Source organism: Canis lupus, chromosome 13 (assembly GCF_048164855.1).
Source record: "Canis lupus baileyi chromosome 13, mCanLup2.hap1, whole genome shotgun sequence".
In the NCBI taxonomy this organism is placed as follows: domain Eukaryota; kingdom Metazoa; phylum Chordata; class Mammalia; order Carnivora; family Canidae; genus Canis; species Canis lupus.
In genome coordinates this window covers 19,677,414-19,705,079 of record NC_132850.1, presented here as the reverse complement: position 1 = coordinate 19,705,079, position 27,666 = coordinate 19,677,414, and the positions used below count along the sequence as shown (strand labels likewise).

The 27,666-nt window shown below is 40.6% G+C and overlaps 1 protein-coding gene, 1 long non-coding RNA gene and 2 other non-coding genes across 21 annotated transcripts in view; 3 read left to right on the top strand and 1 right to left on the bottom strand.

Moving 5' to 3' along the window:
* CHD8 (chromodomain helicase DNA binding protein 8) overlaps positions 1-27,638 on the top strand; it is a 61,920-nt gene extending 34,282 nt beyond the window's left edge. For 6 of the 12 annotated variants that reach the window (XM_072772773.1, XM_072772781.1, XM_072772784.1 and 3 more), the window contains 30 exons: positions 2,121-2,204; positions 2,282-2,311; positions 4,687-4,824; positions 6,808-6,929; positions 7,073-7,316; positions 8,135-8,311; positions 9,341-9,484; positions 9,716-9,971; positions 10,744-10,954; positions 11,202-11,397; positions 11,933-12,100; positions 12,294-12,473; positions 12,829-12,939; positions 13,326-13,522; positions 13,729-13,928; positions 14,009-14,189; positions 14,280-14,369; positions 14,654-14,757; positions 16,093-16,222; positions 17,367-17,442; positions 17,884-17,938; positions 18,116-18,323; positions 19,218-19,426; positions 19,511-20,230; positions 20,483-20,634; positions 20,911-21,213; positions 22,670-22,783; positions 22,971-23,150; positions 23,553-23,669; positions 26,658-27,638. In XM_072772773.1, the coding sequence (XP_072628874.1) occupies positions 2,121-2,204; positions 2,282-2,311; positions 4,687-4,824; positions 6,808-6,929; positions 7,073-7,316; positions 8,135-8,311; positions 9,341-9,484; positions 9,716-9,971; positions 10,744-10,954; positions 11,202-11,397; positions 11,933-12,100; positions 12,294-12,473; positions 12,829-12,939; positions 13,326-13,522; positions 13,729-13,928; positions 14,009-14,189; positions 14,280-14,369; positions 14,654-14,757; positions 16,093-16,222; positions 17,367-17,442; positions 17,884-17,938; positions 18,116-18,323; positions 19,218-19,426; positions 19,511-20,230; positions 20,483-20,634; positions 20,911-21,213; positions 22,670-22,783; positions 22,971-23,150; positions 23,553-23,669; positions 26,658-27,224 (5,664 nt within the window). In that variant the 3' untranslated portion in view covers positions 27,225-27,638. The remainder of the gene's footprint in view (positions 1-2,120; positions 2,205-2,281; positions 2,312-4,686; positions 4,825-6,807; positions 6,930-7,072; positions 7,317-8,134; positions 8,312-9,340; positions 9,485-9,715; positions 9,972-10,743; positions 10,955-11,201; positions 11,398-11,932; positions 12,101-12,293; positions 12,474-12,828; positions 12,940-13,325; positions 13,523-13,728; positions 13,929-14,008; positions 14,190-14,279; positions 14,370-14,653; positions 14,758-16,092; positions 16,223-17,366; positions 17,443-17,883; positions 17,939-18,115; positions 18,324-19,217; positions 19,427-19,510; positions 20,231-20,482; positions 20,635-20,910; positions 21,214-22,669; positions 22,784-22,970; positions 23,151-23,552; positions 23,670-26,657) is intronic. The other 6 variants (XM_072772778.1, XM_072772785.1, XM_072772776.1 and 3 more) reach the window with 5 other exon arrangements.
* Positions 1-27,666, bottom strand: part of LOC140602756 (uncharacterized) — a 46,572-nt gene that overhangs the window by 18,586 nt on the left and 320 nt on the right. For 3 of the 7 annotated variants that reach the window (XR_012005651.1, XR_012005649.1, XR_012005648.1), the window contains exon 2: positions 23,004-23,203. This is a non-coding gene — a long non-coding RNA (uncharacterized lncRNA). Of the gene's footprint in view, positions 1-9,478; positions 9,498-20,485; positions 22,276-23,003; positions 23,204-27,666 lie in introns of those variants that run through there. The other 4 variants (XR_012005650.1, XR_012005647.1, XR_012005646.1 and 1 more) reach the window with 4 other exon arrangements.
* LOC140603264 (small nucleolar RNA U6-53/MBII-28) lies at positions 16,715-16,824 on the top strand. Its single transcript, XR_012006276.1, has one exon. It is a non-coding gene; the product is annotated as a small nucleolar RNA U6-53/MBII-28 (small nucleolar RNA).
* Positions 22,186-22,274, top strand: LOC140603265 (small nucleolar RNA U6-53/MBII-28). The gene has a single exon (XR_012006277.1). It is a non-coding gene; the product is annotated as a small nucleolar RNA U6-53/MBII-28 (small nucleolar RNA).

Sequence of the window (27,666 nt, the reverse complement as noted above, 5' to 3'; positions counted from 1 at the left end):
TCTCTATGGAGAACAAACCAGACATGGTCTGTGTTCTCATGCAGCTCACTGTCTAATTGAAGAGAGAAATATTAAAAAGTAATTCAAATTGTGATAAGTGCCTAAAAAGAAAGAGCACAAGGGGGAGGGGAAGGAAACACGTACTTTGGATAATTAGGGAAGACTTCTCTGAGAATTGAATTATGAATAGGAGGAAGGCCATGAACTCATGTAAATAATACCACTGACATGGGGGACAGTATATATGAAGGCTCTGAGACAAGCTGAGGAACTGAAAGACAGTGCAGTTGATGAACAAAAGAGAGTGAATGGTCCAAAATGATATCAGAAATTTAGGCAAGCAGGTGCATACAGACCTTTTAAGTAGTTGGGTTTTAGTTTTGTTTTTATTCTAGGTGCAAAGGAAAATGGTTACATTACCTAAAACAGTTCAAAAACATAATCCAGTGTTCACTTTTAAAAGATCACATAGACTTTGGAGAATGGATTGAAGAAGAGGAAGCACAAAAGTATGATGAGCAGTAAGGAAGCAGTTGAAGATTTTTAAGTAGGAAATATTGTGGCTTAGAAGAGTGGTTTCAAGTGGATAGAATGGATGGATTAGAATTGACAGGACTTGGTGTGATGGCTTATATAAACAGGTTTGTGGTCCGAGCAAATGAGTTGAGATGGGATCATTTATTAAAGTGTGGAAAATGTTAAAAGCAGCCAATATGGGGAAAGTCAAGAATTTAGACTGTGTTAACTTTAAAATTCCTTAACACATCTCTAGCAAGCAGATACATATACAAATCTCGATTTTTCAGGCTGCAATTAAAATTTGGATTTTATCATATAAATAGTTATTAAAACCTTAATAATGGCTAAAGTCACAGTGGGGGGGGGCAGGAATTTCTATACATTCTGATCTATATTTTCTTGTTAAAGTTCTTTAAAAAAAAAAAAAAAATTCTTTCTATAATAGAATGGATATAAGCCCAGAACCAAGGCTTAAGGATTCTCCAAATTTAGAGGTCCAGGTGAAGGAGAAGAAACTGTATGCCAGAATGTCAGGAGAAAGATTAGGAAAAAGATAAATCACAAAAAATAAGGGGAAAAGATGTCTTAAGAAAGAAGAATGTTTTCCTTAAAGTTTCTTTGAGACCTTTCTTTGGAGCCTGGATTATTTATTTTCAGATACCACCCAAAGTTGGATACCAGTGACTTAGAAGAAAAATAACCAGCGAAGGTGATCAAGAGTTGACAAAAACCAAAATAAAGGGCGCAGGGCTACTGATGAGAGTATAGTGTATCAGAAAAGCCAAGGGAAGACAGTGCTTAAAGGAGAGAATTAGGAATTGTGGAATACTTTATACAGGTAAAGTGAGATGAAGACAGAAATGTTTCGTTATATTTGGCAATTTGGGATCATTAATGACCTTGACAAGAGTAGTTTAGTTGTGTGAAAGAAGTAGAAGGAAGAGTGGAATGGATGGACAGTGGAGGTGATGACATGGAGAGCTACCTTGTGTTTAAAACTGTTGGGGGCAGCCTTGGTGGCCCAGCGGTTTAGCACCGCCTTCAGCCTGGGGTGTGATCCTGGAGACCCGGGATCGAGTCCCATGTTGGTCTCCCTGCATGGAGCCTGCTTCTCCCTCTGCCTGTCTCTCTGCCTCTCTCTCCCTGTGTCTGTCATTTATAAATAAAATCTTAAAAAAAAAAACAAAAAACTGTTGGGACAGTTTGGGTATGAAAGCAGAACAGAAAAAGTAGTTGCAAGCAGATAAGAATAAAAGAGGTCTTTTTAAGATGTGAAATAGTAGAGTACGTTGGTGTGTTTATGGAAATTTCCAGTAGGGAGGGATTCCTAAGAAGATGAGAAGGGATGGAATCCAGAGCATGTATGGAGAGACTAGCCTCTGTTAGGAGACACTTGCTCTGGTAATAGTTGAGAAGATGGGTGCAGGCTTAGGTAAGTTTTTAGCATTTGGTATTGTAGAAATTGGGAACTCCCTGGTGAAGGTGTCTTTTAAAGAAAAAAAAAATTTCGAAGTAAGATCATCACGTAAAGGTGGAGTGGAAGATTGGGTTTACTGGACAGTGGTCTTTTGATCTTATTGATTGTTTCATAACTCCTCTAGGATGAAGAGCCCTTCAATCCAGACTATGTAGAGGTGGATAGGATATTGGATGAGTCTCACAGTATTGACAAGGACAATGGAGAGGTGAGTTGGGAGCATGGAAGAACACTAAAGGTCTCATAGATTTCTACTGGTTTTCTTGCCTATCCTTTATTTTTCAGATATGGCTGAAAAATCCCTTGGACAAAAAGGTATTTTTAAGTTTTTCTGAGATCTCCTTAGAATGATATTGGGAAGATAAGGGAATAGGGAGAGAGGCTAAAAGGAAAGCTTCCCATAAAGTCAGACATCCTGGAGCTTCATTTATAAATACCAGGAGCTGTATTAACAAGTACTTCTTCACTTTGATCTTGTTTTCTTTTAGATTTTACATAGGAGACCCCGACATTCAGTTAAGGGTGATAGAAGGGGGGAGGCATAGGGATACTTCACAAATCTCCGCATTTATAAATATAAAATGCCTGCACAGACTCCTAGCTTTCTCCATGTTGTTGAGAATTATTTTTTGGACTTACCATCAGTTAAATGCATCTTTATCATTAAAACCAACCTATTGCATTTGACTGTACTTTTAAGCAGATTGTGAGATCCTATTCCCACAGTTTCAGATTCAGTTGGTCTCTGGGTAAGACCCAGAGATCTGTATTTTTAAGTTGGTTCTCCAAGGGATTCTTAGGCATAGCTTGATTTCAGAATCACTGCTAGCAGATTTTACACATGCTAAAACACCTACTGATACAGCTTCATAAATCACTTTCATTTTCCAAATAAGAGTTGTGAAGATCTAAGCCATAGTGAATTCAACATGGCTCTTTTAAATTTATTTCAAACTTACTTAGACTGTGAACCATCATCATTCACTTTTTTTTTTTTTTTTCACTTCAAGTAGCAGTTCTTGGTAGAGCCACATTTCATTAAGTGTTTGTCACCTCTGACGGTTGCTGCTTACCCAATAACCAATACAGAACACAACAGCCTTATTCAAATGTCATGCCAGGTGGTGAGCTAGGCTTACTTACAAGCTAAGTGGCACATTTCCATACATTATCCTTACAGGACCTAAGAATCCAAAGTCTTCCATCTGCAATTCCAAGTTTATTTTATAAGCCAATAGGGTCACTCAGAACCTTAGATGTCCAGGGCCTATTACAGTTCAGTGTCTGCAAATCTTGACAGGCATGCCTCAGATAACATATATTCTACTCTTTTGGGTTGGAGTGGGAGGAGTTACTGTTCATTGTTCATTAGCGGGAGTTGAGTGGGGAATGGACCAGTTATTAGAATGGACAGGTTAACTATTATTTAAATTCTTCTCATCATTTTCAGGATCTCGGCCTTTCAGCCTTAAAAATCTTACGCTCTCTACCAGCATACTTTTTACTCTTCCAAAAATAATTGATCTTTGGACTGTTGGAAATGACAAGACAGACGGAATGTTTTAGTTTCTTGGTACTATAACTTGTGCTCCCAATATTGGATAACAACATTCTGTGTACCCATTTTTTTCCCTCCCCAAATAAGTTTAATTTGTCATCCTTTTACATGACCTAATACTGGTAATCATTATTATAAATAATAAAGTCCTTGGAAAAGTAAGTTATGATGCTGGAAATGCCTGTCCTGGACAAATGGCTTTATGTAGAAACTGACCTGAGTCATTATAATAAAGAAAAAAGTAAAGAGCAACTAGATTAATACTAGGGATTCCTTGATCTGTGATTCTGTCAAGGTGCTTATATCTTTAGATTTCTTTGGCTGTTTTAAGGGTATTCTATGAATTGATAATAGAGATTCTTGTTGACTATACTAGGCCCATCTAATCCTTCTTGTTTCATATAAAAGAAAAATAGAAATGCCATCAGTGCAGTGATCATCTTGAGTAGTGATAAGAGGACCCATTTTGTCACTGTGCCATCACTTGGAGCAGAACACCTCCATAGAACGCAGTACTCTAGCTGAAGCTTCAGCACTTTCCTCTCTTCCCTCTTGTTACCTGTCTTCAGTGACACCTCTCCTAGTTATCTCTTAGCTCACAGGGAAATCTCTTTATTACCATATGACTGCTCTTTGAAGTAGCATCTGCATTCACAGTTACAGAAGCTCAGCTTATGGGTTTAATCTGTTCCTCACTTAGAAAAATAGCCTGGCTTCTACTCTTCCACTGTATTAAATTTGGTGCAAGGGCGGCAGAACAGAGCAGAACCGTATCTTTTAGTTTCAACCTAATTCAACATAATAAAGGAAAATTTTTATTTTATTTTTTTGCATTTGCTTGGTTGATGAGCATGATGTTTTAGTGCTTAGTGTTCTAGAAACTATAGGGTAGAACTCTACCTTTTAGAACAAATTCTGATAAATTGCCTGGAAAAATGATCAAAGCCAGGAATAGTATACAGTGTCTCAGCAGATGAGCCTATGGTTGGTGTTTCCAGCCTGCCTTTTTTTTTTTAAAGCATTTTTTACGTATTAACACTCTGTGATCTGATTCTGTAGTCAAATCTTACCCTTTAAACATAGCAGAGAATACAGAATCTGTTTATTAAGGCTTTAGCTTCTTCTCTCCTAGCCTGTGATTTACTACCTGGTGAAATGGTGCTCTCTGCCTTATGAGGATAGTACATGGGAGCTGAAAGAGGATGTTGATGAGGGCAAGATTCGAGAATTTAAACGGATCCAGTCAAGGCACCCAGAACTCAAAAGAGTGGTAAGTACATTTGAATTTAGAGTATAAAGCCTGTGTAGGCAATGATTTAATTTTTTATTTGTAGAAGTTTATGTTGTTTAGCTTTTTATTATGGAAATTTTCAAGCGTATACAAAAGTAAAAGAAATAATGTATCAACCACCCAACTTTAACAATTGACACACAATCTTTTTTCATGTATTTCTCTATTTACTCATTTTCCTATTTACCAGATTAATTAATAAAGTAATTTTAAAAGATTTTATTTATTTGAGAGAGAGAGAGCAAGCACAAGTGGGTGCGGGAGGACAAAGGGAGAAGGAGAAGTGGACTCCCCACATCTCCCCAGAGCAGGGAGCATGACATGGGGTTCGATCCTGGGACCCTAGGATCATGACTTGAGCTGAATGCAGACGCTTAACTGACTGAGCCATGTAGTCACCACCACCCCCCCGCCCCATTTACCAGATGATTTTAAAGCAAATCCCAGATTCCTTTATTTCATCTGTAAATATTTCAGTGTCTATGTTTAAAGGTTAATACAATTTTTACACCTGAGAAAATTTAATCATTTCTAAGTATCATGAAATAGCCAATACTATATATATTTCCCTGATCATCTTCTAATTTTTGTTAAAGTGCTTGGATTTTGAATAAAGGTTTATATATTGCTGTCAGTTAATGTGTCTCAAATGACTCTTAATTTTAGTTTTCCCCTCCATCTCCTCTCTCTTCTTTACAATTTCTCTTGAAGAAATCAGGTGGTTTGTTCTCTAGAGTTTTCCATAGTCTGAAGTTTACCAATTGCATCCCCATTGGAACCTTCTAACATGTTCTCTGTCCCTTATATTTTACATAAATGGTTAGATACAGAACAGTGCTGTCCACTGGAACTTTTTAGCACTGTGCTAATACAGTAGCCACTAGCTACATTTCAAATGCTCAGTAGTCACGTGTGGCTAGTGGCAGATCTAAAACATCATCATAGACACAGTTCCATTAGCTACCACTCTCCTAAATAAAGACTTCATCAAATGGGGAAGGGAGACCACTAAATTTACTTCATGGGTGATTCTATCAGGTTTTCTTTTGTGATATAAGCCATTTATGATCCATTGCCTCAGCTTATTCCTATAAGGATCTCAAAGATGTTATTTTAATTGTATCGTGTCTTTATTTACTAGCCAGAATTTTCTATAAAAAGAAATATGGGGAAAAAAAAACAAAAAACAAAAACAAAAAAAAAGAAATATGGGGATCCCTGGGTGGCGCAGCGGTTTAGCGCCTGCCTTTGGCCCAGGGCGCGATCCTGGAGACCCGGGATCGAATCCCATATCGGGCTCCTGGTTCATGGAGCCTGCTTCTCCCTCTGCCTGTGTCTCTGCCTCTCTCTCTCTCTCTCTGTGTGACTATCATAAATAAATAAAAATTAAAAAGAAAAAAAGAAATATGATTCCCCTGCTATTTGGTTACTCTGAGGTACAGATGGTATAGGAAAGAAGGATAAATGCTTTTTTTCTCTCTTTATTCTCAGTTTTCAAAATAATGAAGTACTCTAGCATGCTCCAAAAGTGACCAGTGGGTTTTTCCTCTCTTGGTTTTCCTCTTTTTTTAGTTTTTTTTTTTTTTTTTTTAAGTTTTTTTTTTTGTTTTTTTTTTTATTTATGATAGTCACACAGAGAGAGAGAGAGGCAGAGACACAGGCAGAGGGAGAAGCAGGCTCCATGCACCGGGAGCCCGATGTGGGATTCGATCCCGGGTCTCCAGGATCGCGCCCTGGGCCAAAGGCAGGCGCTAAACCGCTGCGCCACCCAGGGATCCCTTTTTTTAGTTTTTAAAACTTCATTTTAGTTTAAGCTTTATTATGAACTCATGAATTTGAATATATTTTAGACGTTTTCAACTCATGGTTTTGAATCAAAGTTTAACTACCAGAACTACCTAGTAAGTTTGCCTCGTTTTGTTAGTGGCTTCACCCCACTTACTCAGATTTTCTGTTTTGTAGAATCGTCCACAGGCAAGTGCCTGGAAGAAGTTGGAGCTGTCACATGAGTATAAAAACAGAAACCAGTTACGGGAATATCAGTTGGAAGGGGTCAACTGGCTGCTCTTTAATTGGTATAACAGGTACAGAAAAGAGTAGGCCCATGAAATGTAGGCTTGGTCTGGAATTACTTTATTTGTTCGCTGTTGAAACATTTCCTTTTTACGTACTTTTTAAAAGATGGTATCTTTTGACATGCTTTTCTTTTTCCATGATGAATCTTCAGGCAGAACTGTATCCTGGCTGATGAGATGGGACTGGGCAAAACTATCCAGTCCATTGCCTTCTTGCAGGAGGTATATAATGTGGGCATCCATGGCCCCTTCCTGGTCATTGCCCCACTGTCCACAATTACTAACTGGGAGCGAGAATTCAATACATGGACAGAAATGAACACTATTGTATACCATGGCAGTCTGGCAAGCCGTCAGATGATTCAGCAATATGAAATGTACTGCAAAGATTCACGGGTGAGTTGTAGATCATGGGAATGTAATGGTTTAGAGAGGCCAAGGTATTTGATACTTTAGAGGCTTTTATATGAATAAAAGACTTTTATTGAGGTTTCCTATGGTGATTTATGGCATTTTGTCTAGGTTGCATGGGAAATTTTTTCTTTAACTTTTGCTCTTTTAATCCAGTGGACATTTTGATCCAGTGGAAGTTCTGACTTTATTTATGAACACGTGTGTTTTAAATAAAGGTTTCATCAAGTATTGAGGTGATGAAATTAAGCCATTTTCTCTCTTTTTGTTTACATCTACTAAAATTTACATCAAGATTAGTTCCTTTTTCTATACAAATTTAAAAATAAAAATTTGAATTATTCATTCTTTTAATCATATTTTGCTGCTTTTAATTTTGTTAAACTGATTTAATTCTGTCCATTTTTAGACAGGAACAGATACTACCTATTTCACTTTCAGTTTTGTCTTGTATATTTCAACAGTGCCCAAATTTGTGGATTTCATTGTTAACTAACAAAAAAATCTAGGTCTGAGATACATGATGAGCTATGCATACAGCAGAGTCAAAATTGTCCAGCTTCATGCATTGAGGTCTGTCATTTTCCCAAGAAACTGAGTATCTTGAAGAGACATTGTATCTTATATTAAGTGATTTGGTACTACTTATCAGGAAGATAAACAGCAGCAGAGATGGGTGATGGTGCTGTTTATATTTCTTATTGAGCCTGCCTGAATATAGAAAAGAGAATGTGTAATGCAGAGGAGGTCACCATTTAGGTGCATATTAGGCCTTTTCTTAACTTTATTGCCTTCATGCTTAGGGGCGCCTCATCCCAGGCGCATACAAGTTTGATGCCCTGATCACCACTTTTGAGATGATTTTGTCAGACTGTCCTGAGCTTCGTGAGATTGAATGGCGGTGTGTCATCATTGATGAGGCCCATCGACTAAAGAACCGTAATTGCAAGCTGCTTGATAGCCTCAAGCACATGGACCTGGTGAGTACCTTACATTGACTTATGAGCAGAAACACCTGGAATTAAAAATAACCCTAATTCCCTGTGGAATTATATAACTTAGAAGAAAGAAAATCAGAATCTTAGTATTGGGTGGTGGGTATGGCCTTATGGGAATGGACATCTGAAAGTCATATTAAAGTCCTATAAATTTTAGAATTGAAAGGTAATTATATTTAGTAATTCTGACTTAGGTGGAGAGGTGAGATATTGTTTCAGTTACCTGGTGCTACATAACAAAATTCCAAAAACTTAATGTCTTTTTTTTTTTTTTTTTTTTTTTTTTCAAAAACTTAATGTCTTAAAACAACACCTATTACTTTATGATTCTCTAGTTCAGCAACTTGGGCTGGGCTCAGCTAGGCCATCACTCTTGTCTCTAGTCAGTAATGTGGCTGTAGCTGGCGATTGGTGGGCTCCTGGGTCATCTTCCACATGACCTGTCATCCTCCAGTAGGCCAGACTTTGCTTCTTAACATGATAAAGTCAGGGCAGTATCCAGAGAGGGCAAAGGCAGAAGTTGCAAGGCCTTTGAGGTATAGGCTCTGAAACTCACACAATATCACTTCTGCTACATTCTCTTTGTCAGAGCAAGCCACAAGGCAAGCCCAGATTCAAGGGGTGAACCTTGATAGGAGGAACTACAAAGAATTAATGGCCATATTTAATCCAGCACAGGTACATTCCCTAGACGGGGACATATTAGGATATCTGTGGGGACTTGAGTGTGGAAAGGCATATGTAATTGGAAAAAAATATATTTTGCATATTTATTTAATTGTAATACTATTTAAATTTTTGTTAAATATCAGGTGGGTTTTTTGTTTTGTTTTGTTTTGTGTTTATCAAAAGAGGGAGCAAGTGAAAGAAAACATAGTAATCTGGTCCATTCCCATAATTTGTATAGATAAAGAAATTAAAGCTAAAGTTATATACTTGATAGAAAACCCCAGAAGTCCTTTGTGTTTTTGAGTTTTACCTTTTGTTTCGTTTTGTTTTTTCCATTTCTAGGAACACAAAGTGCTACTCACGGGAACGCCATTGCAAAATACTGTGGAGGAACTGTTCAGCTTGCTTCATTTCTTGGAACCATCACAGTTTCCTTCGGAGTCAGAGTTCCTCAAGGACTTTGGAGATCTCAAGACAGAGGAACAGGTAGGAAGTCCATCTAGACAAAAAGGTAAAGTTTGTACTAGGCACACATCTATTGCCATAGGCTGCAAGGAACTCTCAACTCCTTCTTATAACCTTGTGCCTACATCATTTGTGGCAAAATCCACATTTTTCAGATAATGGAAAGCTCTCATTGTATTTCTTCATGTTTCCACATAATGTAAAAATGTTTGTCTTCATAGTTTTTATTTCTTTTCTCTCTCCTGGGCACAGGTTCAAAAGCTACAGGCCATTCTCAAGCCAATGATGCTAAGAAGACTTAAAGAGGATGTTGAAAAAAACCTAGCACCCAAACAGGAAACTATCATTGAAGTAGAGTTGACCAACATCCAGAAGAAATATTATCGGGCTATTTTGGAGAAGAATTTCTCCTTCCTTTCCAAAGGAGCAGGTCATACTAACATGCCTAATCTACTCAATACAATGATGGAGTTGCGCAAGTGCTGCAACCACCCTTACCTCATCAATGGTGAGAGAGTTCCTGGACAATACCTGCATTTCTGTATCACCTGTGTTTACTTTCTAATGATATTCCTCAGGAACAGTGGATACATTGACTGATCCAGCCTAATTTTGGGAGGGAAGGGGGGGTTCTTCTTCTTTCTTTTTTTAAGATTTTATTCATTAATTCATGAGAGAGACAGAAGCAAGACATAGGCAGAGGGAGAGTAGCAGACTCCCTGCTGAGTGTAGAGCCCAATGTGAGACTCAATCTTACCACCCTGAGGTCCTGCCCCGAGCTGAAATTCAGAGTTGGACACTTAACCAACTAAGCCACCCAAGCACCCCTCTTTTAAAACAATTCTTATGTGGAATGTCTTTTTCTATTTCTTCCCCCTTGATCCTCCATAGTCTTCAAAATTATATGGGATTTGCTGTTTAGAATTTCATGCAGAAGATCTCAAGTCATTCTGTTCTTGGATAAGTGTCCTCATTGGTACTCTATTTTGTAGTTTCTGTTTGGGATGCCAGTAGGATGGTAATAGTTGTTTGCATGTATTAGCCTAGTTCTCATTGTTACATATGTTTTATCCAATTATAATCTTAGGTCTGACTTATTTGCAGTATTTTGTATAACACAGTTGAAGATTATTTAGTAGGACTTTTTGGGTGCTCAAATTCTCTATGAGAAAATGTTTTTCTAAAGTTAGGTAACTTTGCTTCCTTATCTCTGCTAAGTAAACTATAGCTTAGTATGTTTCTCTGGATCTCACCATCAAGTTTGATTTTTCTTTTGGCAGGTGCAGAAGAAAAAATCCTAACAGAATTTCGAGAAGCTTGCCATATTATACCTCATGACTTCCACTTGCAGGCCATGGTTCGTTCAGCTGGCAAATTGGTTCTTATTGACAAGTTACTCCCGAAACTTAAAGCTGGTGGCCATAAAGTTCTGATCTTCTCCCAGATGGTACGCTGCCTAGATATCCTAGAGGATTATCTAATCCAGAGGAGGTGAGAAAAAAGACATCCATCCCTTGCCTTGTGTTTTCTGTAGCTTTATAAAACTGCAAAAGTAGGAGGGTCAGGTTTATTTAAAGTTGGCCAGGACTGGGATAAAAGAGGTATTTAAGGTTTTCACTCTCAACTTGCTGATAAGGTTTTTGGTCAACTAAATACAGAGATACTGGTATGATCCTAATCTTTTTTGGTCTCTCTTTCTGCTTGACTAATTAAACTTTTTTCTGTAACTGCTATACAGGTACCTATATGAGCGAATTGATGGGCGAGTCAGAGGTAACCTTCGACAGGCAGCTATTGACCGCTTCAGCAAGCCTGACTCAGACCGCTTTGTCTTCTTGCTGTGCACCCGGGCTGGTGGACTCGGTATTAATCTCACCGCTGCTGATACCTGCATCATCTTTGATTCAGACTGGAATCCACAAAATGACCTGCAGGTAGAGGAAATCATTGTCCTAGGGGCTAACTACCTTAACCTAAGAGGTTTGTCAACAGGATCAGGATCTCTTAGAAAGATTTGTCCTTCAAAGAGTATGGAATTGTTTACTTAGTTTAAGGGTGGCGGTCTCCACTGAGAGGTTTAAGGGAGGCAATCTTCATTGAGAGGGCAGCAGACTTTTTCTGTAAAGGGCTACGTAGTAAATGTTTTAGGCTTTGTGGACCATACGGTCTCTGTTGTAACTACTCACCTCTGCTCTTGGAGCACAAAGGCAGCCATAGACAATATGTATATCAGTAAGTGGGGTTGCATTTCAGTAAAAACTTTTATTTATAGAAACATGTAGCTGTGCAGACCATAGCTTGCTGACCCCTGGTATACTTGGTGGGATGATAATTTCATCTTGAAATTAACTTTTGGTTTTGAATTGATCTTATGGCTGCTTTATAGACGTGAATTGGTATTTTGAATCCCCTGCCCCCGCCCCAATTTTATGTTAACTTGGCTCTTTCTTTCCAATTCTTTTTAACTAGGCCCAGGCACGGTGTCATCGAATTGGGCAGAGCAAAGCTGTGAAGGTGTATCGTCTCATCACTCGTAATTCTTACGAGAGAGAGATGTTTGATAAAGCTAGCCTCAAGTTGGGATTGGATAAAGCTGTGCTTCAGTCCATGAGTGGTCGGGATGGCAACATTACTGGAGTGAGTCCTCTTAGTCTATAATATATTTTTGGCTGGTCATAGTGTTAGAGGGAAAGAAAGCTATTTTTTTGCACAGGAATCTGACCACCTTGTTTGGATTCTTAATTATTATTAAAATATGAACTAAATTATTATGATATGGTTCGATAATATTCTCTTGTTAGTTTTTTCATCTTACTACTGGATTTTGCAGATCCAACAGTTCTCCAAGAAGGAGATTGAAGATCTCTTACGAAAAGGTGCATATGCAGCCATAATGGAAGAAGATGATGAGGGCTCCAAGTTTTGTGAAGAAGACATTGACCAGATCTTGTTAAGACGAACCACAACCATCACCATTGAATCTGAAGGAAAGGGTTCAACTTTCGCCAAGGTATGTCCTGTCTGTGCCAAATGCTAAGGAAGCAGCAGTAGAGGAATCTTCTAGAATTTAAATAGATTTTTTTTAAATTATTTTTTTTAAGATTTTATTTATTCATGAAAGACACACGGAAGAGAGAGAGAGAAAGCAAAAGGCAGAGACACAGGCAGAGGGAGAAGCAGGCTCCATGCAGGGAGCCCGATGTGGGACTCGATCCCGGAACTCCGGGATCACACCCTGAGCCAAAGGCAGACACTCAACCACTGAGCCACCCAGGCATCCCTATATAGATTTTTTAAATGTAGGTACTGGTTTCCCATTGCTTTAAAAGTGTTATAGCCTACTTTGTCCCTTTGTTCCTCACTAGGCAAGCTTTGTTGCTTCTGAAAATAGGACTGATATTTCTCTGGATGACCCCAACTTTTGGCAAAAGTGGGCCAAGAAGGCTGACCTAGACATGGATCTACTTAATAGCAAGGTAAGCTTACTTTTCTTTTAGAAAGTATTATAGAAGACACATTACTTTCAGGAATCTTTGTAGCTACTTTGATTCTTTGATGCTGATCTTGGTGTATGGTGGTGTATTGTGTATAAGAGCCATTGTAAAAATTTCTGCATGGTAAGCCCCAGAAAACTACTTAGATATCTACCACTGAACATTGCTTCCCCAGAAAACTACCTAGATATCTACCACTGAACTTTGCTTCCTCAGACCCTATATTTTGCATGTCCTAAAAAAAAAATCTTTCTTTGAGTATCTATAAATGTTATATCCAAGTCTGTTTCAATCCATAATTGTCTTAATTCCTTTCCCACTGCCATATCATGAAAAGAGTTACTCTTCTACTTCTATTCTCTGCATAGAATAACTTGGTGATTGACACACCTAGAGTACGAAAACAGACCCGCCACTTCAGCACTCTGAAAGATGATGACCTAGTGGAATTCTCTGATTTGGAAAGTGAAGATGATGAGCGGCCACGGTCTCGCCGACATGACCGTCATCATACATATGGGCGCACTGACTGTTTTCGGGTGGAAAAGCACCTCTTGGTATATGGGTAAGATCCCATTTTTCCCCTATAGATAGTGTATTTCCATCCTGATAGACACTCCGCCTTCCAATTGGAGGCTGTGACCAAAGAGGGGATAATGGGGAAAAAACTTTATTCTATTTGTTCTGTTACCATGTTGTTCCCAGATGTTTTTGTCTTCTGCCTTTTGGGAGTGCCCAGGAAGATATTAATACAGTTTTCTGTTTTTTTAGCTGGGGACGGTGGCGAGATATCTTGTCTCATGGACGCTTCAAGCGACGTATGACTGAACGAGATGTGGAGACAATTTGCCGGGCCATCCTTGTATATTGTCTTCTGCACTATCGTGGGGATGAAAATATCAAAGGCTTCATTTGGGACTTGATTAGCCCCGCTGAAAATGGCAAGACGAAAGAATTGCAGAATCATTCAGGTAATTATCAACTCTTTGCTTTTCAGATTTCTATAGGTTACCTAGTCTTTTTCAGGTCCAAGGCTTTTTCTCAATCCAAGTCTTCAATGTCTCCCCTTTCCCAGGTCTTTCTATCCCTGTGCCCCGTGGACGCAAGGGGAAAAAAGTAAAGTCACAAAGCACTTTTGATATCCATAAGGCAGATTGGATCCGGAAATATAATCCTGATACTCTGTTTCAAGATGAGAGTTACAAAAAGCATTTAAAACATCAGTGTAACAAGTAAGGATGGGAATTAGCAAAGACTAAAGCATTCTCCATCTCAAAGTTTTTGCATTATTACTGAGCCAGCTCTTCTTCCCTCTCATCTAGGGTGCTCTTGCGGGTACGAATGCTATATTATCTAAGGCAGGAGGTTATTGGAGACCAGGCAGAGAAGGTGTTAGGGGGTGCCATTGCCAGGTACGGTTATGCTATATTTTTCTTATGTATTTCTATGTATGCCCTGCCTTATTCCAGAAGATTGGTTTACTTATTTCATTCTATACTATCTTTGGGATAACTGGTAATTAAGAGCTGTGTTATATCAGGTTTTGATCCTATGCTTAATACCAGTGGAAAGAAATAGGCAGATCCATGAGCATGTAAATTAATGGATAAAAGAAGATACCTATAATAAACTTTCCAAGGATTATCATTTTAATTCCCTTCATTGCTGTACTGATTCTGCTGTCTTACACCTTTAGTGAGATTGACATATGGTTCCCAGTAGTGGATCAGCTAGAGGTTCCAACAACATGGTGGGACAGTGAGGCTGACAAGTCCCTGCTCATTGGAGTCTTTAAGCATGGTAGGTACCTTTTCTTAGTTTACTCCGTTCCTATTGTAGACTTTCGTTCACAGATAGAACATGTATCAAGGGGGAATCCCTGGGTGGTTCAGCAGTTTGGCGCCTGCCTTTGGCTCGGCATGATCCTGGAGTCCCGGGATCCATTCCCACATCGGGCTCGGTGCATGGAGCCTGCTTCTCCCTCTGCCTGTGTCTCTGCCTCTCTCTCTCTCTCTCTGTGTGTGTCTCTCATGAATAAATAAATAAAATCTTTTAAAAAATAAAAAATAAATTAAAAAAAAGAACGTATCAAAATGCTCATGGCCAGTGACTGAGTTTTCTGATTAATCTTCAATAAAATTATATTTGAATAGGAAGCTAGTTCTTAAATATCCAGAGTCAAGCAATTAGTTTCTACAAATAGATGTTCAAAAAGCCTAGATGGATAGGTAAATCCTAAGGTGGGGGGGTCTCCCGTCTGTTCTCTAATCAGTGTCATCGTCTATATGTTACACATCTCCATTAAGGTTCCACAAATCACGGGAGGTAATATATGCCCACTCATTAATAATACTCACGCTTAATTTGTATGAAAGTATTCTACTTCCATAACATCCCATTTGTCTAAATGTTTGGCAGTCATTGATGGAGGTGTGAGCTACAGGGAAACAAAAATAGAGTACAAAAAGGCAGAGTACTGCCTTTTCAGTCCAGCCTAATAACAAATCTCAGGTATTTAAAGCAGAGAGAGCTGAGTAACTCCCAACCCAGTGATTTAGTGGATTAGAATATAATTTCTACTTTTCTGTTTATAAAATAAAAATAAGGGCACTTATCCACATGTTTTCGGTAAGTTAAATGGATTAAAAAAAAAAAAACATTTTCTGGTCTCAAATTTACTTGTGAGATAATGAGGTTTAGAACAGTTCAACCATCCTGAAATATGTTCATTCCCTCATTCATTCATTCTCTGTTCATCATTCAGTGCCTATTTGTTTGCAGGTGTTTCTTATCCATCATTTGAAAATATGTGACCTAGCCCTAAATTATTTTAGTTTTTTCGTTTCCCCATCTCTGTAGTAAGAATGATAATAGAAAAATTACCAGTTAAATGGCTGTGTAAATCTGTCAGCATTCTGTAATAAGTATTCTGATCAAATTCCTATCATTCCTAACTAGTGATAAAACTCTTTGTAATTGTTAGAGAACTACTCAATACAGTAATAGAACCCAACAGCTGTCCAAGTTAATATTTTGCATTATGAGTAAAAAAGCCCATATAGTTCAATTATTCCAGCACATTTTGGGCAAAGTTAATCTCTTATTTTCTTCAGCTTTTGGTCCTTTTATTTCTAGGCTATGAGAAATACAATACTATGAGGGCAGACCCAGCCTTATGCTTCCTGGAAAAGGCCGGTCGACCAGATGACAAAGCCATTGCAGCAGAACATCGAGTGTTGGATAATTTCTCTGACATAGTGGAAGGGTAAGGATTGGTGTTTAGTTTCTCCTGAAGTTCTGAGTCTACCCCATGAAGGCTCTTAGTTGTTTGTGCAAAGAGATAACTCTAGCCTTGATTGAACCTATTGGTATTCTTTTTTTTTTTTTTTTTTTTTGAACCTATTGGTATTCTTAATGGTGATTATACTCATTAATGATAAATTCTTAACGAAGAGTAGGATCAGCAGAAAGGACTCCATAAACTAAGCTAAAACCACACATTGCCATAAGATGCAACCAAAGATGAAAATCAGTGTTACTCCCAAGTGGCTTATTTGATGTTCTGTTCAGGTTTTTCTGCAGTGCTTTTCTGTACAGCCACAGTAACTGAAAGGACAGTTGGTTGTCTTGAAAGATAATAGCCATGCAGCTCTCCTATGCCACTTATGTGGTAGAGCCTCAGGAGATTTTTAGCCCTGGTTTATCATCTCCCAGTGGTGCCTGACACATACAGGTATATACTCTGTCTGGATAAATGCCTCAATGATGAGTTGCCATGCTAATACTGAGTCACCAGGTAGGGCAGTGTTGCCCTAGTTTGGGTGCCAGTGAGTTTAACAAAACTTCTCACGTGGAGACCTGAGGGGCATGTGAAATAGTTGACTTAATTCATATACCCATGCAGTCTTCTGCTGTTGAGAGATTTCTCTTTGATGATCACAACTTTAGTTTGCTTAGTGTAGGGCCCTCAAAGGAAATTGGGTCAGTTATTTATTGCAAATGATTTATGTCACCCTTCTGCTTAACAGAGCAGAGTAAAACAAGCAAAGTCCAAACATGGACTATTCAAATGTGACAATAAAAGTAAATAGGAAGGTAGGGAAGAATGGTAAACATAAAGAACTATCAAGAGAAAAGAAGTATGCTGGCCAAAGTGTTTCATTTCAGATTGAAGTAATTTAGAATGGCACTTTGTCAGTTTCTTCCTGTTCTTCGTCCTGTTGGATTTTGTACCTAACTTACTTGGAGCTTACCACCTGGCCTGCCATTTCTTTGAGCATGAAAGAAAACCACTGTTCCATGCTGGATTTTTATGTTTGGCCAGGTATTTATCCTAAATTGCCCTTAGTGAAAGAAGATACATTCTTGTTTTTGTTTTTGTTTTCCCCAATGTCTCTGGATAATTTTAGGGTTGATTTTGATAAGGATTGTGAAGATCCTGAATATAAACCACTCCAGGGTCCTCCAAAGGACCAAGATGATGAGGTGAGGAATTCTCATTTGAATGTAGCTTTCTCCCATTCCCTGGATCCTAATGTATATTGTTTAATTTATAATACAAAATGGAAAGTAATTACTATTTGAGAATATAAAGTACTAATGAAAAAGATTTTTTAACACCAGCTGGGGGAGACCACGGATGGCTTTGTGGAGGAGGTGGTGGGACCAAGCTGGATATTAAAGTATATTATTTGCTAAATTCCTGAGTCCCTTTATTTTCAAGCCCTTAAGAACAGCTGATTTTTTCAGGTTCTGCTTTCTTATTCCTTTACTTGGTTGCTTCCATTTTTTTGTGAGGGTTCATTAGAAATTTTTCTTGATCCTTGGGTGCCATAGAAGGACACACATAAGAAAGTGACTTCAGAGTGCCAACTTCCCCCCCTTTCCCTCCCCCCTCCATCCTATGGGGTGGATCTCCTTCTCTAGGGTGATCCCTTGATGATGATGGATGAGGAGATCTCAGTGATTGATGGAGATGAAGGTAAACTTCTAGGTCAACTAGTACAATCTTGTGTGTGGGGTGGTGGGTTGGGGAATTATTAACTAAATTCTGTACTTTCCTGGGGTTTCTAAGAGCTTTGCTTTTGGGTGGGTTGAAATACTGGTATTATCTATACTACCTTTCCTGTACTTATTCATTCTGTGTTTCTTTCCACAGCCCAGGTAACCCAGCAGCCAGGCCATCTCTTCTGGCCTCCAGGCTCTGCTCTGACAGCTAGGCTTCGGCGCCTAGTAACAGCTTATCAACGCAGCTACAAGAGAGAACAGATGAAGATAGAGGCTGCAGAACGAGGGGACCGGAGACGGCGGCGTTGTGAGGCAGCCTTCAAGCTAAAAGAAATTGCACGGCGGGAGAAACAGCAACGGTAAAGTGTGGCTGAGAATTTGAGCTGAACACACACACACACACACACAGACACACACACAAAAAGAATTTGAGCTGAACTGGGGATCCCTGGGTGGCGCAGCGGTTTGGTGCCTGCCTTTGGCCCAGGGCGCGATCCTGGAGACCCAGGATCGAATCCCACGTCGGGCTCCCAGTGCATGGAGCCTGCTTCTCCCTCTGCCTGTGTCTCTGCCTCTCTCTCTCTCTGTAACTATCATAAATAAATAAAAAATTAAAAACATAAAAAAAAAAAGAATTTGAGCTGAACTGTAAGCTTGCCTTTGGCTATAGGTCCTATACATACGTAGATATATACATACATACATATATATATATTTTTTTTTAAGATTTTTATTCATGAGACAGGCAGAGGGAGAAGCAGGCTCCCTGTGGGAAGCCCGATGCGGGACTTGATCCCAAGACCCCAGGATCATGCCTTGAGCTGAAGGTAGATGCTCAACCACTGAGCCACCCAGCTGTCCCTGGGTCCTGTATTGAAAAGCATCTTAGGAAGGATTTATTTGGAATTCCCTTCAGAGGGACCATCTTAATTGCTTTTGTATGTCCTCTGCAACAAAAAACCTCCCTTTCGTGGATAACCACAATTCCTAGGAAGGTCTCTTATGGCCATTCTCACTGAGTTATATGCCTACATATTTTGTTTGAGAGAGAGAGAGAAAGCATGAGCAAGGGGGTATGGGGATAGAGGGAGAAGCAAGTTCCCCGCTGAGCAGGAAGCCCGATGAAGGGCTCGGTCCCAAGACTCTGGGATCACAACTTGAGCTGAAGGCAAGATGCCTAACCAACTGAGCCACCCAGGTGCCCCTTCCCTGTGTTTTTCTGATCATTGCTGCCTGATTCTTCTTCCCTTTAGATGGACAAGGCGTGAACAAACTGATTTCTATCGCGTAGTATCTACCTTTGGTGTGGAGTATGACCCTGATACCATGCAGTTCCACTGGGATCGCTTCCGTACTTTTGCCCGACTGGACAAAAAAACGGATGAAAGCCTTACCAAGTACTTCCATGGCTTTGTGGCCATGTGTCGCCAAGTGTGCCGCCTTCCCCCAGCAGCTGGAGATGGTAAGCAAAACTGGAGAGTCTCAGGTGAGTGGGATTGGATGGCAACAGAACTGACTTGGCTCATTCCACTCCTGTCTCTTGCAGAGCCCCCAGACCCTAATCTGTTCATTGAGCCCATCACTGAGGAACGGGCCTCACGGACTCTCTACCGTATTGAATTGCTTCGGCGCTTACGGGAACAAGTTTTATGCCATCCCCTTCTGGAAGACCGGTTAGCGTTATGTCAGCCTCCAGGTCCTGAATTGCCCAAATGGTGGGAGCCCGTTCGGCATGATGGGGAGCTTCTACGAGGGGCAGCCCGCCACGGGGTGAGCCAAACAGACTGCAACATCATGCAGGACCCAGACTTCTCTTTTCTGGCTGCCCGTATGAATTACATGCAGAACCATCAGGCAGGAGCACCAGCTCCATCCCTGTCACGCTGCTCTACGCCACTGCTACACCAGCAGTATACCTCGCGCACTGCCTCACCACTGCCCCTGCGCCCAGATGCTCCTGTTGAAAAGCCACCTGAGGAGACAACTGCCCAGGTCCCCAGTCTGGAGAGTCTGACTTTAAAACTAGAGCATGAGGTGGTGGCCAGGAGCCGACCAACCCCACAAGACTATGAGATGCGAGTAGCCCCCTCTGATACTACCCCTCTGGTTTCCCGGAATGTTCCACCAGTCAAACTGGAGGATGAGGATGATTCAGACTCTGAGCTGGACTTGAGCAAGCTGTCACCATCATCCTCTTCTTCCTCATCCTCATCCAGCTCCAGCTCCAGCACTGATGAGAGTGAGGACGAGAAGGAAGAAAAGCTAAGTGAGTGCATGTGACAGGCTGTTGGCCCTTTTCCCTATTTCCCACTCCCCACCCCCATCACCAGGCTCTTTACCTTCTTTTTCAAATGCATCCTCTGGGAGAGATTTGGACTTTGATTTGATAGAACACCGAAAGAGATCTGTTATACTTTGGGCCTTTATTTAAAGCCCATATAATTCCATTTATATATAACCCCACTCTTATATATAACCCCACTCTTCCATCTTTGCTCACATTCTGTATGATCTCTAGGTGCTGACCGGTCCCGCTCAAAGCTCTATGACGAAGAGAGTCTTCTGTCCCTCACTATGTCCCAAGATGGATTCCCAAATGAAGATGGAGAACAAATGACCCCTGAGCTTCTGCTGCTACAAGAAAGACAAAGAGCTTCTGAGTGGCCCAAGGTAACAGCCTCATTCCTGGATAATATGGTCTAGAAATACAGTGTAACAAAAACCGGGAACAAGGAACAGATGGTTCTGGTTTTCTTTAATTGTATCTAGTGCCACACTTTTTTGTCATGCAACTCTTCCCAGTTGACTTAGGGATCTGATACTTTTACCTCCCTCCTCCTCTTTTTACCCATCCTGCTAATGATGGCACTGTTGTTTGTCACAGAATCACATAGCTGGTATATTCAGGCCCTAAAACCAGTGTTCATTTCTTTTCCCCCCACTCAGGATCGTGTCCTTATAAACCGTATTGACCTCGTCTGCCAGGCTGTACTCTCAGGGAAGTGGCCTTCTAGCCGCCGAAGCCAGGAAATGGTAACAGGAGGAATTTTGGGGCCAGGCAACCACTTGCTAGATAGTCCCTCATTGACTCCAGGAGAATATGGTGACTCTCCAGTCCCCACACCACGAAGTAGCAGCGCAGCTTCCATGGCAGAGGAGGAAGTGTCTGCAGTCACCACAGCAGCAGCTCAGTTCACAAAACTTCGCAGAGGCATGGATGAAAAGGAGTTTACAGTTCAGATCAAAGATGTAAGCTCACCATTTAGACACTGGGAAGTGGGGAAGGAGGCTTTCGTTTTGCTAACTACTTCACTAAAAGGATACTGAATTCATTTGGTTAGTTACCTTTAAAAATGAGAGAGGACGCCTGGGTAGCTCAGTGGTTGGTTGAGTGTCTGCCTTCAGCTCAGGTCCTGATCCCAGAGTCCTGGGATCGAATCCTACATCGGGCTCCCCTTGAGGATCCTGCTTCTCTCTCTGCCTATGTCTCTACCTTTCTCTGTGTCTTTCATGAATAAATAAAATCTAATAATGAGAGAGGAATTGGGCTTCCTAACTGGTTCAGTCAGTAGAGTACACAACTCTTGATCTTTGGGTTGTAAGTTTTGAGCCCCACATTGGGTGTGGGGATGACTTAAAATCTTTTAAAAATAAATAATAAGTAAAAATAAAAACGAGAGGGGATAGAAATTAGTTTATAAAGCTCCATTGAGGAAAAGTCATTGCAGTAAAGGAAGGGATTGTGTATCTCCTGAGGACTAGATTAAAGGAACCCATATTTTTGGAAGAAAATTTAATTGCTATAAGGCTTCTTTTGGGTGGCTTATTTCTAGATCCTAGAAACCTAGTTTTTAAAAATTGAAATCAAATTGTGGGAAAGTTGTTAAAAGGATACCTAGGTGTTATGGGCCTTATTAAGTTAAAAATAAGAAGTCATTCTTAGTGAAATTATATCAGTGTTATTTATTTTATAGATGTGAAATTTTATTTTTCCTGGTTATCTTCCCTGTTGAAACCCTATTAGCTGATCCTCAAGTATTCAACAAGAAAATATTAGTTTTTTTTTCTTTTAAGTAGGCTCTATGCTGAGCATGGAGCCCAGCACAGGACTTGATTTCACATCTCTGAGATCAAGAGTTGGATGTTTAAATGACAGAGCCCCCCAGGTGCTCCAAGAAAAATTTCTTAAACTGGTATGTGATCGGAATTACCAGGATTTTGCCCCTGTGATGAGTAGCCATGCTAATATTGAGACATCAGATACAGGATGTTGTTGAGATAAATTCTTCTCTTATATTCACCTGAGGGGCACTAGGTCAAGAGATGAAATCTATGTTAGAAGTATATAAATTTAGATATATTTCTAATTTCTACCCTTTAGTCAGATGGCCTTCCTTCTCATCATTGAGCCAGAGGATGACCCTTACCCTAAGATCCCCAGAGCTTAAGATTTACTTTAAAAACAGGGATGCCTGGGTGGCTCAGCAGTTGGGTGTCTGCCTTTGGCTCAGGGTGTGATCCCGGGATCTGGGATCGAGTCCCATGTCAGGCTCCCTGCATGGAGCCTGCTTCTGCCTCTACCTGTGTCTCTACCTCTCTGTCTCTCATAAATAAATAAAGTCTTTTAAAAAGTTTTTTTTTTTTTTTTAATTAAAAAAAAAAAGTGTGCCATATGACATCTTTGGTGGATGGGTTGTCTTTTTAGGAGGAAGGACTGAAGTTAACATTCCAGAAGCACAAGTTGATGGCTAATGGAGTAATGGGAGATGGACATCCTTTGTTTCATAAGAAGAAGGGAAACAGAAAGAAGCTAGTTGAGGTGAGTGGGAGAGAAAGTCTTTACCGTGATGATTAGGTTTTTTATTCTCACTCATTGATGAAGGCAGTTGGGATTAAGGGACTAGAAGATAATAGAATCGTTTTATGGCTACCATTGGCTCTGCTCCCCCTCCCTCCCTGCCCCAAAGAAGAGTATGTGCTCATGGGGGTGGATTCTGGGTTTGCAGCTGGAGGTGCAGTGCATGGAAGAGCCTAATCACCTTGACGTGGACCTGGAGACCCGGATCCCTGTCATCAATAAGGTGGATGGTACTTTGCTGGTGGGTGAGGATGCCCCTCGCCGGGCTGAACTGGAGATGTGGTTACAGGGTCATCCAGAGTTCGCTGTCGATCCCCGATTTCTAGCGGTGAGTGGCAGTTCCATCCAGCAGATTTAAAGTGCATTCCCTTGGGATGTAAGCTGTGTGAGAGGGAGGAAGCATGCCGTATCATGTCATTTTTTTCTGTATCTGCCCGATACCACCATAATACCACCCAGTCTTCCTAACTCACAGAGTAGTTGTGAGGCTCAAAATAAAATAACATTAAAGCACTTATTAACCTAAATAGTAGGCAAATATTTACTATTGAACTGTTGTATAACCATCTAGTTTTGGGGGGGGAGATCTGCTAACTGGCAGTTTTCCACTAGCACTAAGCCTTTATTTATCAATACAGTCAGCCTTTCTTGTCAAACTAGACACTAGTACCTTAACAATTACTCCAGAGATTTGTATTCTTCCAGGATAACTCATAGTTTTCTATTTCAGTATATGGAGGATCGCAGAAAACAGAAGTGGCAGAGATGTAAAAAAAACAATAAGGCGGAACTGAACTGTTTGGGAATGGAACCAGCACAGACGGCTAACTCTAGGAATGGGAAGAAGGTGAGTGAGACCGAGGCATCCCCGCTCTGTTCCCAAGCTGGATGTGCCTGGAGAAATTATTTCATGTTTTAACCTTTTCCAATGCATGAAAAACTGTATCTTCGGTACACCAATCAGGAAACCAGGATAATTTTATTGGTATTTTTACAGTCCTTGGCATTGTCATCTATAGAAGAGCATAAAATTCTAAAAAGTGTGAATGTGTAAGATGTGTTGGGACAATAAGGCTTTCTCCTCTTCCACTGACTGACTAAGGGATTTTGGGCAAATCCTTTAACCTTTTCAGTTTGCACATCCTGAAAAGTTGAGGATATAGGAGCAGATAAGCTCTTAAAAGTGTTAGGATTCAATATATTTTAGAAGTGACTTGGGGCTACCAAAGACAATAGTCACAGCATTTCCCAACATGGGAGAAGTTGAGATTCGCTGATATTGCCAGTAATGGAAAAAGGACGGGAAACCTGTTTTATAGTTTATAATAACAACTTGAGTTATTCCATTATTTTCAAATGTACTTATGCTTTTATCCCTGTTATAGGCCATTTGGTAGATTTTCTACCAAAATCGGAGAGTGAAAATTTCTTTCTGCCATGTTTGCCTTACTTTAGTCAGTTGTATTTTTTAAACGTATTAAATCATGGTTTGTTTGGCAAGCAATTGTTTAAAATGATTAGCACTTATCATCCGCCATTGGATCTGTTATAGACCTCTTTATACATAATATGTAATATATATGTAAAACCACATTGTAGTCTTTTAACAAAATTTCCAAATGAACGGTTTTTCTGCATGTAAGAAATTGAGATCATTATTTTGCACATATAGTTATTTGTGAGGTGCATTTATGAGGCTTATTATTTTTATATTGGTGAGAGTGAGGTTTTTTGTTTGTTTTAATTCATGAGAGAGAGAGAGAGGCAGAGACACAGGCAGAGGGAGAAGCAGGCTCCATGCAGGGAGCCTGATGCAGGACTTGATCCCAGGTCTCCAGGATCACACCCTGGGCCAAAGGCAGCGCTAAATCGCTGAGCCACCTGGGCTGCCCGGTGAAAGTGGTTTCATATAAATATTGTTACCATAGAAGAGTTTTTTTTGTTTTGTTTTGTTTTATTCATGAGAGACACAGAAAGGCAGACACACAGGCAGAGGGAGAAGCAGGCTCCCTGTGAGGAGCCCGATGCGGGACTCTACCCCAGGACCCTGGGATCACCACCTGAGCCAAAGGCAGACGCTCAACCACTGAGCCACCCAGGTGCCCCATAGAAGAATATTTTAACTTTTTCTCATAGCCTTCCATGGGACCAAGAGTGTAATAAGGAGAGTGGTTGATATGGGAGGCTGGTACCTTCTCTGTCTTGAATTTAATGTTAGAACAGCCTATTAAAAGGCTGCTTCTTCAGTGTTTTTCTCCCATATTATCTATTTTTCTTCAACTATTTTGCTACTTCTTTAGAGTCAGTTGATAAATCTAAGAAAGAAAAGATCACTGGGAATCACAGAAAATCATGACTAGTACAGAATTTTTTTTTTTAAGGATTTATTTATTTGATGGGATGCCTCGGTGGCTCGGTGGTTTGGTGCCTGCCTTCGGCCCAGGGTGTGATCCTAGAGACCCGAGATCAAGTCCCACGTCAGGCTCCCTGCATGGAGCCTGCTTCTCTCTCTCTCTGCCTCTCTTTCTGTATCTCAAATAAATAAATAAATAAATAAATAGATAGATAGATAGATAGAATTTATTTGAGAGAGAGAGAGTGTGTGAGCTGAGGGAAGAGCAAAAGGGGAAAGACTCTCAAACAGACTCCCTGCTGAGCACAGAGCCCATCATGGGGCTCGATCTCATGATCCTGAGATCTCGACCTAAGCCAAAACCAAGAGTCAGATGCTTTACTGACTTGTGCCACCCAGTCACCTCAGTATAGAATTCTTAATGCAGACAGAATTAATGGTGTGCTATTACTGGTATCTGCAGGAGTTTAAATGCTATTATCATTATAGTTTAAAAGTTTGCATACAAATACAGAGTATCGAGATGTTTATTTTTCCTAATTATAAAGGTACATTCCCTTGTCAGGTGTTAGGCTTAGATTGGTAAATAGAATCCAGAGACACACATATTAACTGAGTTTGATCCCAGTGTACCAGTCAGAGGCACTAGAATTAATAAGTTCCAGCTTCAGTGTATTTAATCAAAATTTACAGTCAGAACATCCGGGGGTGCCTGGGTGGCTCAGTCACTTAAGTGTCCAACTCTTGATTTCAGTTCAGGTCATGATGTTGGGCTCATGCTGGGCATGGAGCCTGCTTGAGATTTTCTCTCTCTCTCTCCCCCTCTGCCCTTCCCAGCTTGCTTGCGCTTTCTCTCTCTCTAAAAAATAAAAATAAAAATAAAATAAAAAATTTTACAGCCAGAACATCTAGAAGCAACTTAAAATTCAACCATTTGGTTTTTTATCAATGTGAAAAACATTTTATTAAATTTCGTGAGGAGCTACCCACAATCTTTTTGTTGTTTTAGATATTCGAGAGTCTTGACCTGTCCTTAGTTTACCACAGCCAGCTGTGCTAATGAGTAATAGTTTGTAAATGTCAGTATAGTCATGCTGCACTTCACATGGTAAAATCACGTGAACAACCTGCTGTCAGTAAAGTATACAGTGCAAATACTGATTCACTCACTGGCTTACTTAAGCTCCTTATTAACAAAGGTAAGCGTCTGGGAAATGGTTAGATGGAGTAAAGGTACAACAGTCATGGAAAAGAAGCAAAACTCTGATTTCATAGAAGTATCAGTATCAATTCCTTGATTTTAGCTTCAATAACCTTCAAGCAGCTACATGCATTTCCTCCTCCTGTTACCATCTGGCCTCGTCTGACTATGCTTCCTTTGCCCCTCCGGAAGATAGTGAAAAAGCACTTGTAAACTAGGATTCTGTTGACTTCTAGTTTGCTCAAATTCCTTTGTTTTTACTGTCTTCTGCTCCCTCCTAGGGTCACCATGCTGAAACTGTGTTCAATCGGGTTTTGCCAGGGCCTATTGCAACAGACAGCGGCAAGAAGCGGGCCCGTAGGATGCGACCAGACCTTTCAAAGATGATGGCCCTGATGCAGGGCGGAGGCACTGGGTCCCTCTCTCTGCATAATACCTTCCAACACAGCAGTAGTGGCCTGCAGTCTGTGTCTTCCCTGGGCCACAGCAGTGCCACTTCTGCATCTTTGCCTTTTGTGCCGTTTGTGATGGGTGGTGCAGCATCATCCCCTCATGTAGACTCCAGCACCATGCTTCATCACCACCACCACCACCCCCACCCCCACCATCACCACCATCACCATCCAGGCCTGAGAGCCACTGGCTACCCTTCTTCACCAGCCACTACCACCTCTGGTACTGCTTTGAGGTTGCCACCACTGCAACCTGAGGAGGACGAGGACGATGAGGATGAAGATGATGATGATGATTTATCTCAGGGCTATGATAGCTCAGAAAGGGACTTCTCACTCATTGATGATCCTATGATGCCAGCCAACTCAGACTCAAGTGACGATGCTGATGACTGAAGCCCCAGCATGGTCCCCATTGCTTGGGTGGCTGCTGTATTTTCAATTACTCTGGCCCTTGGACTATGGAAAAGTGGGAGGGGCAGGGGGAGATGTGGGGAGACCCAGGACTCCAGGAGGTGAAAAGGAAAAAGAAAACTCATACCTGATTGCTTCCAAATTTGAGAGGATTGGGTGGGCAGGGGGAACTCCTAAAATACTACATGACCACTTCCTCATTTCTGGGGAAGGAAAGGAGACTAGAGCAGCTGATGTGCTCACCCCTCCCTAAACCCCTCCATTAACCACAGACTATGTAGCGCTGGCCCTCGCCTCTGGCAGAGCCTGTTCCTGGCCGAACTGTGGATACAGCTGGAGGGTCAGGAACTGTTCCCTTCCTTCCCCTTGGCATTAATAAATTTAAGTTAATCCTTTTCCACTCTTCCCTTGTTCTATATTTGTT